At 46.0% G+C, this 20373-nt stretch overlaps 1 protein-coding gene across 4 annotated transcripts in view; it reads left to right on the top strand.

The window, feature by feature from the left end:
• The first annotated feature begins 461 nt into the window (after positions 1-461).
• Positions 462-20373, top strand: part of EFR3B (EFR3 homolog B) — an 80755-nt gene continuing 60843 nt past the window's right edge. For 3 of the 4 annotated variants that reach the window (XM_032497149.1, XM_032497145.1, XM_032497146.1), the window contains exon 1: positions 593-706. In XM_032497149.1, the coding sequence (XP_032353040.1) occupies positions 700-706 (7 nt within the window). In that variant the 5' untranslated portion in view covers positions 593-699. Of the gene's footprint in view, positions 707-20373 lie in introns of all 4 variants that reach the window. The other variant, XM_032497148.1, reaches the window with a different exon arrangement.

Raw genomic sequence — 20373 nt, forward strand, 5'->3', positions numbered from 1 at the left:
CAACTGAGCGCTTAATTAGGGAAGGGGGTTATTAAGGAGGTCAAGGGAGAGCGGAGGCTTATTCCCCCAATTCCTCTTCCTGGCGCCCCCTGGCTCAGCCAACGCATCCTGGATAAATCTGGGGGAGTGGGTACCTCCGCAGATTTCAGTGTCCCTTCCAACTCTTGGGGCCCGCGGGTTATGGGAGATCTCAGCTGCGGGCCTGAGCGTTCCAACCGGAGCAGGGAGTTCGGGTGGATCACTTCCTCCGGGGGACGTTGCGGTTGGAAAACGCGCCACCCAGCACCTAGGGTTGAAAGCCTGAGAAGAGCGCATCTAGGGATTTGGGTTTACCCGAGGTGGGGAATTGCGGGGGGGCGAGGCTGGGCGGGGCGGGGCGGGACGTGGGCGGGGCGGCCAGGCAGTGGCCGAGCCCCGGGGGTAGGGACCTTAATTAGCATAGTCACCGCCCCTCTCGGCGCAGCCCTGCCCAGAAACCCGAGCGGAGGCCGGCCGCGCTCAGCCCTGGCTGCTGAATGGGCGCGCGGCTCCCGGCCCCGGCCCTCCCGCGTCCAGCCCGTGCTTCAGCTCCCGCTCCCGCCCCGCCCGGGCCTCCGCCGGCTGCCGCCATCCGCCGCCTCGGCTGTGAATGAAAGGCCGGCGCCGCCGGGGACTGGCTGCAGGCGACGTGGCCTCCCGGGAGGCGCTCGCCCCGCCAAGATGTACGGTAAGGAGGGCTCTGCCTCCAGGCTCGCAAACTTGCGGGACGCGGACCTTTGTCCCCTTGTGGGGCCCCGGCGAGGCCAGGGGGCGCGAACGCGGTGCCCAGCTAGGCTCTTTCTGTGGTTCTGTGCGCGCGCTTCTGCGCTGAGAGGACAAAGATGCTCACGGCCGGGGACCCTGGGGTCTTCGAGGTCTTTCGGGTCGCTGGTTTGCAAGCGCTGGGGCCGGTGGGCGGTGGTCCGTCAGGGGGCGGGGGCCTAGAGGGATCCGGAGCGGCTGGGTTCTGGGGAGAGCGAGTCTCCCTTGGAGCCGAGCAGACAGGGAGTGTTGGTGGAGGTGGTCGTGTGACAGCATTCGCAGAATTAACAAAGCGGGTTGTGCTGGGGAGTTTTATGCGGGAAGCTGGTCCGGGATTGCAGGGAGACGCTCGCTGCCTGCCTTGTGCCGGCCCCGAGGATGTGGGAGGTGGCGCCCGCGGTGCAGAGGGCTGGACAGCGAGCCAGTTCTGGGTGTATGGTCTCGCCGCCCATGGATGGACCTGGCCTCCGCCTGCCTCTGCCGCCCGTGGGACCCAGGCTCCCGAACTTCCAGATATGCCCTCCGCTGCGATGAAAGGGGGAGATGCTGCTGAGGGTGCCGCGCAGCTCTGGGTAGCCATCTCTTGTTGTCCCCTGACACCTCTTGCCCCCTTCCCCGTCTGTCCCTTTAACTGATGTGCAACAGTTAGCCAGACCCTCATGGTGCACTGTTCTGCTTTTAAAATTTCCAGGAATTCCTCTGGTTTTGGAGGCAGTGTGGGTGAAGAAAAGAGCACTTTGGGTCCCAGATTGCAGCTCTGACGAATGGAACACTGGAGACCCCGACCAGTCTAGAAATCAATTGCATTACAGAGCCTCCAGATGCTCTGAGCTGGTGTGTGTGTGTGTGAGAGAGAGAGAGAGAGAGACAGACAGACAGACAGGAGAGAGAGGATCCTTATGGATTTAAGTCCATCAGAACTCGGGCTCTGGCAGCTCTATAGGACCAGCAAAAGAGCTAGAGCTGTGCTCAGTTTCCACCCTTACTGCCAGGTAGGGGCTCAGGCCGCACCTGAAGGGTGAGTGTCAGAAGAAAAGCACATTCCCCCAATTTAACCCATCGCTGAGGCTGCTCAGCTGCCTAACTCTGCAGCCAGACTGGTGAGTCACGAAGTTTGTTGGAGGCACAGGAAGCTGTGAACACGGTGCAAAGGCTTAGCAGTCGGTGGGCCTCACTATTTAGAGACACTCAGCCTTTTAATGAGCTTCCTTTCCTACCCCCTTGGTCACATGTGCATTTCTGAACAGGTCGAAACATCAGCAGGTCCCTTCAGCAAGTATCATTTCTCTTGGATGCGCCAAAGCTGGGGAGTGGGGTGGGAGGGGAGCTTGACTTCAGAGCATGTTCTGGTGGCCAGTGGGGACTCTGCAGGAAGGTAACAAGGAGGTTGTATTTTATAAGCTAGGAGGTTGTGAGGTTCCCAGGAGAGAGCTATATTTTCTTACTCTCTGTTTTCCCCCATTCTTTTCTGCAGAGTGAGCAGCCTAAAGCTGCAGATCACTTGACAAAAGCATGTGACTGCAGGGGCACCTGCAGTGGGGAAGGAGTTGGGACAAGGCCCATCAGAATGAGGAAGAGTTAGGAACCCTAGTTCTGCTGGGTCACCTCGAAGCATGTAGTCTGACACCACTGGATAACTGATCCCAGGATACCTGAGCATTGGGGTGAGGGTGGGGGGTCCCACTCTGCCTCTATTGTATGAAGCAAGTCAACGAAGAGTTGGATGGTACAGAAAGGTGAACCAGGAAGCTGACATATCTGGGTGCTATTTTTGGATACACCACAGATTTTCAGTTCTCCTTTGTAATACGTTCTTATGCCTCCAGATGCAAAGAGATGGTACTTTACCCCTGAATCATTCATAGAAAGATTACAAAGAAGGAATCCTCTGGGCAGTTGCCTGCAGCAAAGTCACGCCAGTGCTGGCTGGGTGATGATAATTTCTTGCTTAGTGCAAAGCCTTGTCTTTGTTGGTGTGAGAGGTGCCCACTCTCCAAGGGGAGAGCTCATTGGCCTGGATTTTAGTATTTTCTTGACTTTCATGAAAAGAAATGGTCCATGTCATACTTACTATCATTCCCTTTTCAGAGACAGCAGAGTGATGAAAAAAGATGTGGATAGGGAGGTTAGGAAGGCATAGAATCATAGACTTTTTATATTTGGTTCTTATTTTCCAAGTGATTTATCCAAGGTGACACAGTTTGATGGAATAAGGCAAAAGCAAAACTGGGGCTTCCTAGCCCAGTGCGCTTCCCCTCCCCTGATGCCTTGGGTAAATGCTCATCAGGAAAATGCCACCAGGGATTTTATTAACTGATGGACAGTGAGGCCCCCATGTAGAACCAAGAGTCACCTAAGAGCTTTAAGTACAGGTGTCCCTTGACCACTCACCTTGGTTACTGGATCCATTATAAATGTGTCTAATCTCACTCCCACTGCCACTTCTCAGCTGCTTGATGCTCCTGGACGGATCTTCAACTCCCCTCTGTCTCCTCCTCACCTTACCTCTGCCCCCAGCAACTCAGCCTTCCTGTGTCCTCAGTCTCCCCCATCTTTTCCTTCAGTCTGTGGGAGAATAAGGCCCCCATCTCTCTGTGAGAGGACGCAATTCCATCTGGAACAGAAAGGATCCTAGATCTGGGGTCAGCCCATCTCAACCTAGAGCCAGTTTGCAGCTATTTCACCTCAGACAAGTGGAATTATATCTCTATATAAAATAATGAGTGGCCCATCTACTGCCCAGGTCTTTGTGAGCCTCAGCACTGGACACTGTATGTGACAGTGCATTTTAAGAGATTCTGCACACACAAGACCAACTGCTCAAGAGCCTATGCCCTTCAGGTCCTCTTGGGCCTTTCCCCTTCTCTCTTCCTCTCTACTGGCTCCTGAAGATGCCTGTTGCATCCCCTTTCACCCCAGCTTAAACACACAAACCACCTTGACTTACCTAGCCACTCAAGCCACTGAACGACTTCCCTTCACCAAACTCACCCAGCTGCCTCCTCACCACTTACTTACTCACCCCTCAACCCTAGTCACTTTCTAGAAATGGCTCTCCAAAAGGATACAGGTGACTCTCCACATTCTTGTTTATACTTATGAACATAGATTGACAAGGGACCTGGAAAAATAAAAGCACTTTGTACCGGAGGAGGAAGATTGTGCGCAAATTCTCTGCAAAAAAAAATGGATTCCCACTAGGTTTTGTGTGCGTGCGTGTGTGTGTGTGTTAGAATTACATAACTGAAAGTTTTCCTATTCCTCTCCCCTGGGATGGAGCCATGGTGGTCCCGCCTGAGAGCATCCCCCTTACCCACCAAGGTGAGGCCGAGCTCTCTAAGAAATACAAGCCTCCAGATTTAGGGCAGCCGGCCACAAAGACGACTGGGAGGGATTTCCCCGGAACCACTGTCTGTGTAGCCCAATCCCACGAACACAAATGCTGTTCTGACGAATCCTTCCTCACTTCTACGTGCTGCCTCAGCCCCAACGGATGCCTTTCTTCATGATTTGCGGTTAAGAAAGCTGACTGTAGGGAAAACAGTAGTGGCGCACAACTTTCTATAAATGCGCGTTACAGAGCACACGTGTGGAGCGGGGGGGGGGGGGGGGGCTGTGTTGGGCGGTGTGGAGAAACGGGGGGTGGGGCTGCGGGACAGAGACTCACCTTTGCAGAAAGCTCGATAGATCCTGCTGCTCTCATCACAGGTGCCTCCCACCACACGCACGCTCACGCATGCGCACGCACACGCACGCACGCACGCTCCGACCTCTTCCCCCACATCTTAAGACAGCCGCGTGGTGCAGTGTGTGGCTAGTTCAGGTGGAAGCTGGGTGGCCTGTCCCCCTACCTTTCTCCTCCCGACTGTATTCCCCTAGGAGGGGTCAGGGGTGAGTAGAGCTCGTTTCTCTCTCTTGCTGCTCACAGTTCAGGGAATTCAAACGGTTGCAGTTTTCATCTTGTGCACAAATAAAAATAAAAAGTTAATACCACCTTATGGAAAATCTGGAGAAGGGAGGAGGGAAAAAACCATCCACAATCCTACCCTCTAGAACCAACGTTTTCTCCTGTTGTATAAATTACCCCTAGGATTTTGTGCTCGCCTGCTTTTGCACTTTTGTGTCTCTTTGTTGCCTGATTCTGGTGTGTTACCTTGGTCGTGATGGTGGCTCTGCCCCTCAGGTAACCTTGGGCTTGACTTTCGAGCCTGTTTCCTGGCTCTCCAAGATGACAACGCCTACCTCATGGCAGGGATTAATCAAGATAAGAGAGCCGCCCCTACTTTCTCCTTCTCTTTCTTCAACTCTCTCTTCTCGCCATTTCTTAATTTTTAAAAAGGGACAAAAATAAAAGTAAACAAAAACTTATGTCACATAATCTTAATAAACAGTGCTTGTGATACTGTTCCTGGTATAAACAAAAGAAAAATCTACTTTGAAAAGCATCTTTTTTTTTTTTCTGGGAGTCAGCCAATCCTAGAAAATCTGGACAGCACAGTAAACCATAAACAAATATAACTAATTGTTTTTACTGTTTTAATCTTTCTTTCCATGAATTTCTTTATGTGGTTAGAATTACTCATTTTACATAATTTGGTATTCTACTTTTTTCTACTTAACCTTAGAATATAAACATCCCCCCCAAAATTAGTACAAACTCACTGGCTGCCATTTTTAATACCATTTTAATGCTTTGTAACAGTGCACAGAATGGATGTCCAATTTCCTTATGGTATATTTTAAGTTGTTCACAAAGATTCAGTACTATAACCCTGGGAGGAGTACCTGGTACCCAAAGCTTTCTCTGAACTTTGGAATATCCCTAGGTTATAGCCCTCTAAATGGATTGATGAAGGTATATAGATATTTTAAAAGATTTGTTACATATTGTCAAATTTTTTCAATTTGTATTGATTACACTCCCACTAGCAGTTATGAGAGTACCTGTCTAAAAGTTAGAATTTTTCCTAATCTTTGCTGATTTGATAGAAAAATTATAACATTTTAACTTGTATTCTTTATTACTAGTGAAGTTAAACATTTCCTATTTTTCTAACCTTTTGCATTTTAGTGAATTGTCATATGCGTCTGAGTGCTTTATTTATTGAGGATATTAACCACTTGCCTGTCATTTGCTTGATGCTTTGTGCTTTGAAGGGAAATAGACATAAACCACCCAGTATTTGTGGGTGTCAACTATGTATGATACGATATAGGGCATCATGGGGGATAAACAAATGTATAAAAGTTCCTTCTATCAAGAAGATTCCAGTTTCAGTGGGCAAATGAGTTAAATTATACAAAGACAGTTTCAGTAAAATTGCGGTTTTGCAAGGTGGAGTGGAGTTACTCTTCAAATGATCAGCCAGTAGTACCTTGACGTGGAAGAGGCCACTGGGAGGTGGAGCCATTGGGAGAGCTTCAAAGGAGAGCAGGCATTTGTGTGGGATTCTGAGGCGGGATGGTTGGGGGGAAGGGCATGCCAGGTAGGTACTCACCAGTGTAAGTGGATGGAGCAGGAGAAAGAGAAGACCTGTCTGGGGACAGTCAGGGGAGCTGCCTACCTGGATTTGGGCAGGTAGGTGGAGAATTATGTGATGGAGAAGGAAATTTTGTCATGATAAGGATTTTTCACTGACGCCTGTGAGCAGTAGGAGCCGGTGAAGAGTTTAAAACTGTCAAATGGCTGATTTGCTCAATTGATGTTTTAAAGAAATGAAACTGGGGACCAATGTGCAGAATGGTTGTGGGGGGTGGGGGTATGTGATGGGAAAATGAAGGAAAGAGGAGGAAATTGATGCTGCAGCCACAGGCAGTAGCCTAAGAAGTGAGAAATCTCTGGACCAGTTATAATTGTGCATATGCTGTGGAAGATGTTTGCCCCTTAAAAAAAAAAAAGCAGTAGGACTGGGTGGGTGGGAGGGGTGTGGGTGGGGATAAGGTGAATTAAAACTTAAAAAAAAAAATCTCATGGTACATAAAATGTGGGTTATATAAGCAGATATAAAAGATAGTTTATTTTGAAATAGGTGCTAAATTACCTAGAGCAGTAAACGTATTATGATCTAACTATAACTAGTTCTAGAGAGGATTTGGAGCATATATTTTATATACACACACACACACACCTGTGCTATAATAAATAAAGAGATCAATGCAAAGAAAATCTAAGAGTTAAGTAGAAAAAATACAAAGCCAAAAATAAAGGTATATCAGGAAAAAAACACAAACCTATCAAGAGGCCTGTTGCAAATTCATTTTTGAGCTTCCTGTAGGCCAAAATAGAGGAGAAAAGTCATTTGCAAGACTTATGGCATCTATAAAAATTTTTTTAAAATGCAGTTGCCTAGGACAAATACAGCTTTCTGAGATGCTGAGATCTGAAAGTAATTCCTCCCCGAGTTCCCCCATAAAGAGCAGGTATTTCATAAATATTGGTCTAAATTAGAATTTTCTTTTGAAAATATAGTTCCTTTGTTGTCCGTATCCCAGTTAGTAGACAGTGAAAACTGGTCCAAAAGCAAGTTTGTGGGTTCTGATTCCTTTCTGCTCTGAAATTACCACTGACTCTGCTCTCAGCTTCCTTCCTGGTTTGCCGTCAGCCAGGACTTGCTGAGACTCTTGCCCCTTCTTCCAGCTGTGGTTGTTATTTCTCTTTCCACGAATGAATGTGAGTCTTTTGAGAGTTTGCTCCCTTGAGAAGCTGTTCCTGCCTCCATAACCCAGGGGGGGTGTCTGTCCCTCTCATTCATGTGCCTTATTTTAATTCACTGCACAGCCATTGACCACAATCTAGTAATTCTCTTGTCCATGTTCCGCACTCGACCATCAGCTCCATGAAAGCAGGGAGCTCACTTCTCTTGGTCCCTACCACATCTTTAGAAGGCAAGAGCACTGCCTGGTACAGGTTAGGTGCTCAGAAACCTTGTTGCATGGATGAAGCCTGAGCTAGATAGTGTTTCTAAAATTTACCTCTTTATAACTTCTGACCTTCTGCACATTTCAGCCTCAACTGTGTTTTGAATAACAGTATAATTACTAGTATTTCGTTTCCATTCCTTGGGTACCACAATAAGCTAACCACTAGTCTAAGCACTTTTTAGGTATTTATTGCTTTAATCCTCCTCAAATTCTGTGAATTGGGAATTATTATTCTCATTTTAGAAATGAGAAAACTGAGGTGCTGGGAGTTTTAGTGACGAGCTTGTGGCTGCACAGTTACGTGATCGGGCTGGATTGAACCTAGGCATTCCAGCTCTGGAGTGTGGACTCACCCTCCCTTCTACACTGCTGTCCCTAGAGTATTCAGAGTATTTCAGAGAATACAGGTCTTTTCTTTGCAAAGCTCACTGTACCTGCACAGACTTGCACGTGTTAATTTAGAAAGAGAGGAGAGTGCACAGTCGTGTGAACTCCTGAGGAGGACGTGCCTTCTCTTTGGCCCCAGGCATGTCAACAGGAAGGCTGGGAGGTCTCACTTCTGGTTGGAGCCTCTGCCTCTTGGCGCCATTCCCACCTCCTTTATCATTGTTTTGCTTTGTTAGAGAGAGAAAGGGCCTCAGAAGTGTCTGTGGGACCTAGAAGAGGAAAGGTAAGTAAGAGAGAAGTCAGGAGAGTAGGGTGGTGAGGCTGGGAGACAGAACGCAAAGCCAGTGATGGCACGAAAATCAAGGAAGCATGGGCATGCAGCTCGGGGCGGGGTGGGGAGTGGGGACAGGCAAGCGGAGGGGGGCTGTCGCAGCTAGCGCTGAGTCACACACATGCCTGATTGGCATTGCTCTTAAGAACGTGGTCCATAGTCACTGGTTGGCCTGGAGGACCACAAAGGACCCCAGAGACTGGGACCTTTGTTCATAGGAGCAGCTTCTATTTTTCTGATAGTTTGTGAATTAAAACCCCTTCCCTGCATCTTCAGATCCAGGCAATCTGGAGGCAGTGATTCCTGCCTCTGAGAAGGGTGGTTAGGACTGGACTGCATGTGAGAGGGACAGTGGTCCAAGTCCCCAGTGGCCACCTTCTAGCCATAGGGCCCTGGGCAGTTAGTTCCTCTCTCTCTCAGCCCATTCCTTCCCCTATAAAAAGGGGATAATTAGCTTGCTTCGTGTGGTGAGGGGGTCAAATGAGAAAATGTCCACATACATTATTTGCATTACAGAACACTATACCTACGAAAGGGGATATTATCACTCTCTAAGCAATTCTTATGGATGTTTCTGGGGCATGGCCACTCCCTCTCCAGAAACAGTGGCAATCCCTGCTGACGAGGATGCGTATGTCATATTTAGACTATGTTTGTTAAAATCCTTAGACAGAAGGGTCTGGTAATAAGAACATCAAACCAGAGAGATGCTGCAATTTTGGCTAGGTGGGTCCCCGCCCCTGGGAAGTCTGCCCGCCACACAGGGGCCCTGTGAGTGGAAGCCCTGACACTGATTCTGTTGAGCACTTTCTTGTCTCCTAGAGAACAATCTGCAAATTGGCTGTCCATGACTGTGTCCCTCTCATCCCCATGCCAGAAAGATGAGAAAGTCTCTTTAGACCACAAAGAGGACAGAGGTGACATCTTTATCTAAATCCTTAGATCATGCTAAATTCTTATAAGTTACTAAAACTTAGCGATGTTTATTGTGTGTCATTCTATTCATTACCTCCACTCAGAACAACCCTTTGGTGGTCGATGTCATTATGTCTCTGGTTGAACTGGGGACACAGATTCAAAAGACCAATAATTTGCCCAGGGTCATGCAGCTGGTTGAAGTTCATTCTCTCCATTGTCTCCTAAGCAAGTGTTCACAGAGCTTTGTGTGAGATTAAAACACTGCTTATGGTTACCAGGAAGGAAAGTTGGGGGAGGTGGGGGGATAAATTCGGAGTTTGGGATTTGCAGATACCAACTACTGTATATAAAATAGACAACAAAGTCCTACTGTATAGCACAGGGAATTGTATTCAATACCTTGTAATAGCTTATAATGAAAAAGAATATGAAAAAGAATACACACACACACATATATATATAACCGAACCACTATGCTATATATCAGAAACTAACACAACATTGTAGACCAGCTAGACTTAATTAAAAAAAAAAAAAGACATAGCATAAACCCCACTGCTTTTGTACCTAATGGCAGTTGTAAGTGCCTTATGTCAAACAGCAAGCTTTACCACAAGAGAAGAATTCCAAACTGAATATTTTAGTAGCTTTCACATAGTTTAGTTGTGGCTTTACATCTAGGAATATGGGTACTGATGAGGACTGTGAAGCTCAGTGACCTAATGCATGTCCTGCAGTCTGCCTGTAAATCTGAGAATTAGGATTCCTGGGTTCAAATGCTAACTTTCTCATTACCCTACAGAAGGACCCAAATACATTCAAGCATATGGGAACCAGGAGTCTTAGATTCTTAGCTTGGCAGGGCTCCAAGCTTCGTCATAACCATTCAGAGAGACTTCTCTCCATGTTCCAACTTCCTTTTCAGGTGACTAATACTTGAAATAACATTTATAAATAATACGATAAAGAATCCCTAAGTTACAAGAACACTTGTAGAACCTTGGGTGAAGATCTCTTCGAAAGGAATGGCTTGTAATAAAGCCATGCATTCCCAGCGCCTCCTGGCTTCTCACTACTTGTGCAGGAGGTGTGCTTCTAGAGCAGGATCACACAGGATGGATGCTGAAAAAATCTGGAGCTCTGCAGCCTTTGCCAAGCCTTCTTTGTGTCCCCACTGTTTCTTACACTTTGCTGTTATTTTTGTCATTTATTTGTCACACGGAATGTCACTTACTTCTTTGCAGACTAAATCTGTGAACCTCTTGAGGGCACAACCTCTGTTGTCATCGTTGTTTTTCCTAGCATCTAGGAGAGATCTTTGGGTTGTAGTAAGAGCTCAGGTGTTTGTACTGAACTGTAATTATATGGGAGGGTGGCTATAGGCCAGCAGTAGAGTGATGCTTAATATGCACAAGGTCCTGGGTTCAATCCCCAGCACCTCCATTAAAAAAATAATTGTATGTATCATTCACCCAACCATATATACATGCCTAGCAGCCCATTTTTCCAGGGTACCAGTGATGACAGGCTGGGGAATCTCTTTAAGGCCAGAGAGAATCCTAGAGTGACAATACTTTTTCATCATCTTGCTCTGCCTTCCCACATTGATCGTAATTTTGTATAGAATAAAGAATATGCCAGAATATAACCATTTGGCTTTTCCTCCAGACTTTAATGTGTTCATCATGACAACAGCCACTTTGCCTACTGGTGAGACTGGGCAGTTAGAGAGTCATTCTTACGTATTCCCTTCTTGTTTTGTGGGGCTCAGAATAAATGCTACAATCATGTTCTTTGAAAAGGAAGGTCACTTAGTGGCGTAATTATGGGTAAATCTTTATTTTGACTTCCATTCATATCGTTTGTACACTATTCTTTCACAAAACAAGAAAGATGAAAAGGTTTGAGGCAAAGGCAATGAAATGTCTGTTTCTCGTTACTTGGAAGCACCTGGCTGAACATGCCTGGATAAAGGACCCTGCAGCCTTGTGTGCCTTCCATTTGTGGGCACCGTATGGAATAGCAAGTATGTGACCTCGGCGGATACCGACAGAGTAGAAAAGAGAAAAACTACCAGGGTCATCCGTTTGCTTCCCTCAAAGCCCTGGGAGGGCCTGGTCCTCCCAGCAGGCCTGGGCCCCATGGCTGCTGAATATAGTAAACACATCTGACCTTCCAACTGTCTTGAGAAGTTTCAGCCCACAGCTATTCCCCAGCGCTGCTGGGAATGCGCTCCTCTCCCCCGACAATGCGCCTGGAGGAGAACAGGGCTGAGTGTTCTGGAGAGGAGTGGGCGGTGCTGGACGGCGTACAGCGCCTCCCGTCTGCTTTCTCAAGGACATTCACTTCTGCGCTGGAGGGGGAAGGCGGGCCATCAGGGCTGACTCAGGCTCTGTTGCTGTGTGAATTGGGGCAAGATTCTCAACCTCCGTCTCATTTGTGTTCACCATCCTTAAGTTGGGAGAGCTGGACTGGACGGTCTTTAAGGGTTTCCCAGTTCTTACGTCTGCAAATGGGTTGGGGTGACTGGTCTATCCCGTGGGTAAAACAGCAGGGACTGGGGGGTGCATCCACAGCAGGAGTTTCCCAAAAATCTAGGTGGTAATGCGGGCACTGTGGTCTCGGTTCTTCATGTAACCTCGCCATGCATCCATTTCCTCACTGATAAGACCGGGGTGATGATCCCTTTGTTCATTCCAAATGTGCTGGGGTCCTTGAATGGAATGATGCACACTGACAAGTACGCCAGGCAAGCTTTGGTGAGAGGCATGTGCCTTCCAGGTGCTGGGCACCAGATTCTTGCTCACTTACATTCACATTTCACAAAAGCCTGTGTGGTAGGTACTCTTTTCCCCGCTCCCATTTTCAGATAAGGATAATAAAGTTCAGAGAAATTAAATGCCTTGTCTGAGATCATCCAGCTCATTAAATGGCATAACTAAGAAAAGAACCAGGTCTGGGTTTTTTTTTCTCCCAACACTATTCATTTCTATTCCAAATGGACTCATGTAAAACACCGTTATTACTTGAACTACATCAAAACTTAAAACTTTTGTGCATGAAAGGACACTATCAACAGAGTGAAAAGGCAACCCTTGGAATGGCAACCCAGAGAATATTTGCAAATCACGTTTTTATACGGAGTATATAAAGAAAGCCTACAACTCGACAAAAGAGAAACAGCTCGATTTAAAAATGGGCAAAGGACTTGAATAGACATTTCTTCAAAGACAACATACAAATGGCCAAGAAGTACATGAAAAGATTCTCAACATCACTAATTACCAGGGAAATGCAAATCAAAATCACAGTGATATACAATTTCACACCAATTAAGATGGCTATTATCAAGAAACCAGGAAATGGGGCAGGGAGGGCATAACTCAGTGTAGAGTGTAAGCCTAGCATGCACGAGTTCCTGGGTTCAATTCCCAGTACCTCCATTAAAAATAAATAAACAAACCTAATTGCCACTCCCCCGCCAAAAACACAAAACAAAGAAACAAAAAAACAGGAAATAACAAGAGTGTGCAAGGGTGTGGAGAAATTGGAACCCTTATGTACTGCTGGTTGGAATGTAAAATGGTGCAGCCACTATGCAAAACAGAATGGCAGTTTCTCAAAAAATTAAAAGCAAAATTATCATATGATCCAGTAATCCTGTCTCTGAATTTATATCAAAAGAAGTGAAAGCAGGACCTCAAAAAGATATTTGCACACATACTTCCATTATTCAAAATAGCCAAAAGTGGAAACTACCTAAGCATATATATTGACAGATGAATGGATAAACAAACTGTGGGATATACACCCAGCGGAATATTACTCAGCCTTAAAGAAGAAGGGAATCCTGACACATGCCACAAAATGGATGAACCCTGGGGATGTTATGCTAAATGAAATATTACAAAAATGTTACAAAAATGACAGAACCTGTATGATTTCACTTATATGAGGTACCTGGAGTAGTCAAATTCATAGAAGGTAGAATAGAAGTTACCAGGGACTGAGGGGATGGGTGTGGGGAGTTATTTAATTGGTACAGAGTGTCAGTTTTGCAAGATGAAAAGAGTTCTAGAGCATAAATCAGGCTGGGCTGATGACCTCTCAGTCACCTTATTGCTTGGGGTGTGGATAAAAGGAGACCCAGAAACAGACCTCATCATATTCTTGGGATCTTTAGAATCCCAACTTAAATTAAGAATGTCATTAAAATGACATTTTTCAAAGAAAGAAAATTTTTTTTTTAGAATTTTTTTGGGTGAGGGGGAGGTAATTAGGTTTATTTATTTATTTTTAATGGAGGTGCTGGGGATTGAACCCAGGACCTTGTGCATGCTAAGCATGCACTCTACCACTTAAGCTATACCCTCCCCCCAAAGAAGGAAATTTTATGTAAGATTTTATGTATGAGGGCATGTCTGTTACTACATTTTTGTGAAAGTGGCTGGAGGAATGATGATCAAGTTTGGAGGTTATGTTACAGATGGTCTGATTTAATGGCAAATGCATCATTCACCTTGCAGGGGGAGGTGCGTCTCAAGGAGCTAGCCGCTGTCCTTCTGAGCAGTGAAACTGGGGTACCAGGAGAGGTCCATGTGACTGCCAGTGGGAAAAGGACTGCCAGACATATTCCACTGCAGAAAACAAAATGGTGAACTCAGAAATTCAGCCCCAAAGGAACCACAAGGGTTGGTGCTTGAAATTGCAGGTTGATTTTTAATGGAGCTGCCTCTCACATAGGCAGCTCTGAATGGCTAACTGAGGTCAGCAGCAACATGCTTTATTTATTTACAAAAAAAGCTAATGCCACACCAGAGAGCCAGCCTATCATCAATGTGTGTGTACTATCCTGAAACGAGCCCACTAGAACAATGACAGTGGTTATTTCTGGGTGATAGGATCACAGATGATTTAAAATTTTTCTTTTAAAAACTATTTGGTTATTTTTCACATTTTATAGAGTGAGCATATGTTTTAATGGCAGAACATAAATATAATCAAAAGACGATGAAAAAGTGTTTTTCATCGTCCAAGATCTGTGGATGGTTATCTAACATCTTCTAATTATGTTTTAGACATGATTAGGCAAGAAGACATGCAAAAACAACTCTGCTGATAAAAATGAGAAATCAGGTAGTGGCTGTGTGAGGGGAGTGACTGGAAAGGGGAACTCTTTGAGGGCATCCCAAACGTTCTGTCTTTTTGAGTGCTGGTTACACAAGTGTATAAACAGTTGCCAATACTCAAGGCACTGAACTGGTAAGATCTGTGCATCTACTGCACGTTAATTATATTGTGATAAGACAGCAGGAAACCCAGGGAAAGGGGAAAACATGCATGCAAACAATCACGGGTCTGTTTTGCATCTCTGGCAGCCGGTGTGCCAGAAGCCAGCCACGGACCTGTGCCAGCCAGCACCAGGGCTCTTACCCGAAGCCCAACACTGTCCCCAGCACCCCAGTAAAAGAGCTCATTGAGAGCTGCTGCTCAGGGCGCATGCTGCTAGAAAACTTATGTGCTGAGCAGAGAGTGGAGGAGGCTGACCCAGGAAGTCCAGCCTGGCGTCAGCAGCTGGGAGGTTGATGGTGCTGGCAGGGCAGTGGGCAGAGGGCGCATAAAGAGGGCCATCTGGTGTAAGGCCTTTTGAGCACTGCCTTTGGCATTGCTGACTCTCGTTGGACAGAGCAAAGCTCGGTTTGACTAGGCTTTCAGCCTCGCCTCAGTACCAGCAGAGTCACGGCTGATGGCTGAGCAGGTCCAGGTACGTGTGCAGGATTGATTTCCATTTCCTCCTTGGGGCTTTTGTGACCTGGCAGTGATGACGTTCTCCGAAGGATTCATAGCCTTTAATGGCCTTATTATTCACCTGTTTCTTAATAATGTGCTGGCTTGTGACATCTCTGCACAAAGACCTACATCTCCCTAATGAAAAATGGACTTTTTTTTTTCCTGATAGCACATGGAAACGAGTAAATCTGAGTGTCTCCTTTGCAGCCCCAGAGTTAAGTGTGAAGACCCTAGAGTCAGATAGACCTGGGTTTGAATCCCACTGTCCCAGGGAACAGTTGTGTGACTTTGGATGAGTTTTTTAACTGCACTAAGCCTCGTTTTCCTCATCGGTAAAATGGGGACCTAGACCCCACCTTAGTGCTGCTGGGAAGATTAAATTAAACAATGCATTCAAACCTCTCTACAATTCCTGACGCATAAGGAGAGCTTATTGTTAGCTGATGTTGACGTTAGTGGGGGAGAGGTCATAATACGTACTTTACTACCAGCAGATCCTTTTTAATGATGACAGAGTGGTAACAGAGCCACCCTCCCCAGAGGCTGAGGATCTGCTTTGGAGGAAGCAGTCTCCACGCCTCAAGTTAGAGCTCTTTAAGGAGCTATCCCTGGCCAGCTGGGTTTCTGCGTTCAGAGATCCACTGTGCTTAGCTGCTTTCTCAGTCTATCTGCTTTTTGCTTCTTGCAACGTGGGCAGGACCTGCTGGAGGGACTTCCTCCCCCGTGCAGGTATGCCCAGAATGCCCATGCATGCTGAAACTGCCTCCTTAAAAATGGGTCTTGGCTGTGCCTGGCCTGCTGCTTACTTGGAGTTTTTTAGTGTGGCTCAACCTAGCACTTGTTTTGCTTTTTTTTTTTTTCTTTTGCAGAATTCTGGTGCTTGCTCCTAATTCTGTTTTGCATCTCAAAAGTGATTCTTCTGAAACTTCCCTCTGGCACTGTGGTCACCAGGGCCCTGGCTTTATCTTTTAGCAGCCCTGGGCATGGTGCCTGTTTTGTGTTCCGGCACCACTGCTCCCACTGTGACAGACGCTCTGATTATATATTTGGACTTTTGAATGATTGATCTTGGAATCTTAGCCTTTAAGAGTCTGCTTCTTAAATCTGTTAGTTCATCTGTATATTTACAGCCCTCACACTTGCTCTCAATCATTTTGGCTCCATAACAATGAAGCTTCCTCCAGTTTCTATATTTGACACTGTGTTCATTTGGAGAGCTAGAGGTGAGTAACCCTGCTTTTTATAGGCTGCCTGGTGATCGCAGTAGGAAACCGGACATATTATGGGAAGGGGGAAAGCATCAATGTGTTGGAAATCCTAAGTCCTGATTTCTAGTTCTTAGCTCCAAACTTAAACCAAATCACCAGTGAAATTTCTAACACTGTATTGTTTTCATATGGTGGATTCTATTCTCTGTGCTGCAAACTTGTTGAGGGCAAGAGTTATCCATTGGAAACCTTCTTATTCCCCCATGCTTCATACGCTCTTAAAAAAATATGTCAAATGCCTCAAAGTGCCAAGTATTAGGTAGTCAGACGGATAAATTTCAGATGAATGAATTCTCACCATGAGCTCAAAACACCTGACGGACAGCTGTGCACATAAGCATTAACTACCCCCTACCCACCACAAACTTGATCAGTTTATTTGGATTTCCTTGGGTTGTAAAGGACTTCCTTCCATATATGTAACCAGTACACTGCTTATACTGATAAGAAGTGTTTATGAAGTGAGTATCCATTAAATTATAAGGTCCCAACAATGCTCTAACTGTTAAGGGTAATTCTATCATTGAAGCTACAGAATACCTCCAGGGTCCTAAGGCCACTCTGGAAGCAGAAGGTTTCAGGGCTGGAGCTCACCCCGGCCCGGGGGTCTGTGCTGCTTCTGATATGGGAAGCAGCCCAGAGTTGCTCCATTATTCACACGTGCAGGGCCGAGCCTGCCAAAGCCACGTGACCCCTGCCTCAGTGCCGAGGCCGACCAAGCGCTGCCGGGGTTGCTGGTTGTTTTTAAATCAGTGTTTCATATACTATTTTCTGATGCTTCTGAACCAGCAGTCATGGAAACTGAGATGACGCCTCTCCTCTTCCCTTAATAGTCATTCCCCGCTTGACTCCCTCTAGTTGAGATTTCAAGATCATTTCTCTACTGAAACCAGCCCAGAAGGTCGCCAGTGGAGGTCTAAGTGCTGAGCTGTTTGCCTTCGCCTTCTTAGTTCTCGCTGTTTTTCCCTCTCCTAACCGCCTCACTTCTTGAAACCCACCTGCCCCCTCAAACTGCCATGACAACGTGCCCTCCGGGTCCTCGCCTCCCTCTGTGACTGTGGGCGCTGTGTGTGCAGATGCTGTCAGGCTGCTGTTGTTGCCTCTAATGTCTCCCCTGGAAAGCCCCTCCACTCCTCCTTCGCTGTCAGCTCTGGTGGCCTCACGAGTAAAGGGAGGGAGACACGCCAAGGTCAGCCTGCACTCAGCCCACCCCATCTCTGTCCTCTGATCCCACATGTCATCACTTGGCTCTGGGGCCGGTGAGGCACAAGTCAGAAGCCTCTGCTCCTTCCTGACTTCCCCTTCCACTGATTTCCACTTCACTGCGGGCTAGAGACTGAATATGCTCTGCCCACTGATGTTCCACACCCACCCAGTGTGACTCCCCCGAGTTCTCCACACCTCCAGCTGGACCTCAGGTTCAGGGACTTGTCTAGCTCTTCTGCCAGGACAGTCACATTCTCCATAGCCTCCTGGCCATGCCCTACCCATCTATCCCCCGGCAGTAGGTTCCTTACACATTCTAAGTCACAATGAAAGGTGACCGTGGTTGTTATTTAGTATAATGATGGTTCTCTGATCTTGGTCTGGCATCTGAGGGCATCTCAGCACCTGGCCTTTCCCTAACTCCCCAGCTTCCCTCGCACTGCCTGGACAAACTGGACCACTGACTGCTCTCCGAATGCTCCCTTGGACTTGGCTCCTCCGAGCTTTTGCTGTTGCTGTTCCCACTGCCTGGAAAGCCCTCCCTTCTCTTTGTGAACATGTTGTCTCTACCTCATTTCTACTGAGAAGCATCTAAACGGAAATGACACCTCCCCCGCTGATGTCCCAGCACGCGCCTCTCTGACTCAAGTGACACTCATCCTTTTGTTATTGTGGCTTGAGCGCATTCCCAAGGGGAGGGGGAATCACGCATTCCAGATTTTTTTTTATCTATGTCTAATGGACTCGATGCATTTGTGTTGCATGCCAGCATGTGTGCATGAATAAATGAGATGACTCTTCAGTCTTTAATCAGCTCCAGCAAGGCCCAAGTTGAGCTGAGCAAGTACAGAAAACAGTCCCTCTGTGTGTGTGTGTGTGTGTGTGTGTTTGAAATTCTTGGATTCCAAATCTTTCAGCAGAAAATTGTTCCTGTTAGATTTTGTGAGGCATTTCATCCTGAAGAGAAAATGAGAGAAACATTAAAAATTATATTTATTTTAAATTAAATGAGGAGTACATAAAACATTTCTGTTGGGGGGAGAAAATTCAAATAAAAACTAAAGCTCTAAGTCAGAGCCATCCAAGGAACTTTCTGCAAAGATGCAAATATTCTATATCTGTGCTGTCCAATAAGGTGGCCACTAGCCAGCTGTGGCTCTTGGACATGTACTATGTGGCTAGTGTGTCCGAGGAGCTAAATTTTAAATTTTATTTAATTTAAATATCAATGAGTAACTGGTGGCTACCTTGCTGTCTCATCCCTAGGCCTCCCGGTCCGGGCCCCATGCTAGAGGTAACCACTGATCACCCTGTGCTGCGTGTTCTTACAGGTCTCTGTGCAGTTACAGCCTATTTTACACACATACTTACATAAGCGCCAAGTCTGGCCAGTGAGTGTTGCACACAAATGGCATCATGCCATGTGTGTTCGGCAGCCTCCTTCTTAAACAAATTTTTATTAAAGTATAGTTGATTTACAATATTGTGTTACTAGTTTCTGGTATACAGCAAAGCAATTCAATTATGTATGTATTCTTTTTATATTCTTTTCCATTATGGTTTATCATAGGATGTCAAATAGCTTCCTATGTTGTACCGTAGGACTTTGTTGTTAATCTATTTTATAAATAATAGTTTATATCTGCTAATCCCAAACTCCTAATTTATCCCTCCCCCACCCCACTTTCCCCTTTGGTAACCATAAATTTGTTTTCTATGTCTTAAATCTGTTTCTGTTTTGTAAATAAGTTCATTTGTATCATATTTTAGATTCTATGTATAAGTGATATATGGTATTTGCCTTTCTCTGTCTGACTTACCTCATTTGGTATGATAATCTCTAGGTCCATCCATGTTGCTGCAAATGGCATTATTTCATTCTTTTTTAATGACTGAGTGATATTCCATTGTATAAATATACCACGTTTTCTTTATCTATTCATCTGTTGTTGGACATTTAGGTTGCTTCCATGTCTTGGCTATTGTATATAGTGCTGCTATGAACATTGAGGTACATGTGTCTTTCTGAGTTAGAGTTTTCTTCAAATATATGCTCATAAGTGGGATTGCTGCATCATACGGTAATTCTATTTTTAGTGTTTTAAGGAACCTCCATTCTGTTTTCCATAGAGGTTCTGCAGCCTGCTTTTAAATTAACAATGTGTTTGAAGAGCTGTCAGAGTGATGCCCTTAGCTCTGCTTTATGCATTTCAGCTGCTGCAGTGTCCATTGCATGGATAGTCCCTGGTCTAGTTATCAGTCCTCTACTGATAAATGTTTAGGTTGTTTCCAAACAAAGTCACCAATCCATTCTTATGTGCTTCTCTATGCATATGAGCAGGTGCAGGTACTGAGAACGGGATTTCTGAACCAAGGAGAGGAAAAGTACTGATATTCCACTGTGGTCCTCCCAGCCCTGGTTCTCCCAGCCCGAGCATGTAGGGTCCGGGCCGACATGCCCTCCCAGCCCCCGCGTCTGGGACAGTGAAGGGGACCTGTTATTATTATTACTGTCATTTTGTAGGAAGCTGGCAGCTGTATTCTATTCCGATCTCTGTTTTCACTCCCCATGCTGAGAAGCTGAAACCTAGATTTTTATCAAACAGGCTGTGATGAGCTCTGAATATACTAAGACATTAATAACAGCTGAAAGATGACAGACACAGACAGCATTCATCTGCGAGCTGAGTTCAGTGCCGACTTGAGGGCAATCTGTAATGCTGAGTGCCCCACATGTGAGTTAGATTTCTGGAACCATGTTCATTAGACCCA

Source organism: Camelus ferus, chromosome 15 (genome assembly GCF_009834535.1).
Source record: "Camelus ferus isolate YT-003-E chromosome 15, BCGSAC_Cfer_1.0, whole genome shotgun sequence".
In the NCBI taxonomy this organism is placed as follows: domain Eukaryota; kingdom Metazoa; phylum Chordata; class Mammalia; order Artiodactyla; family Camelidae; genus Camelus; species Camelus ferus.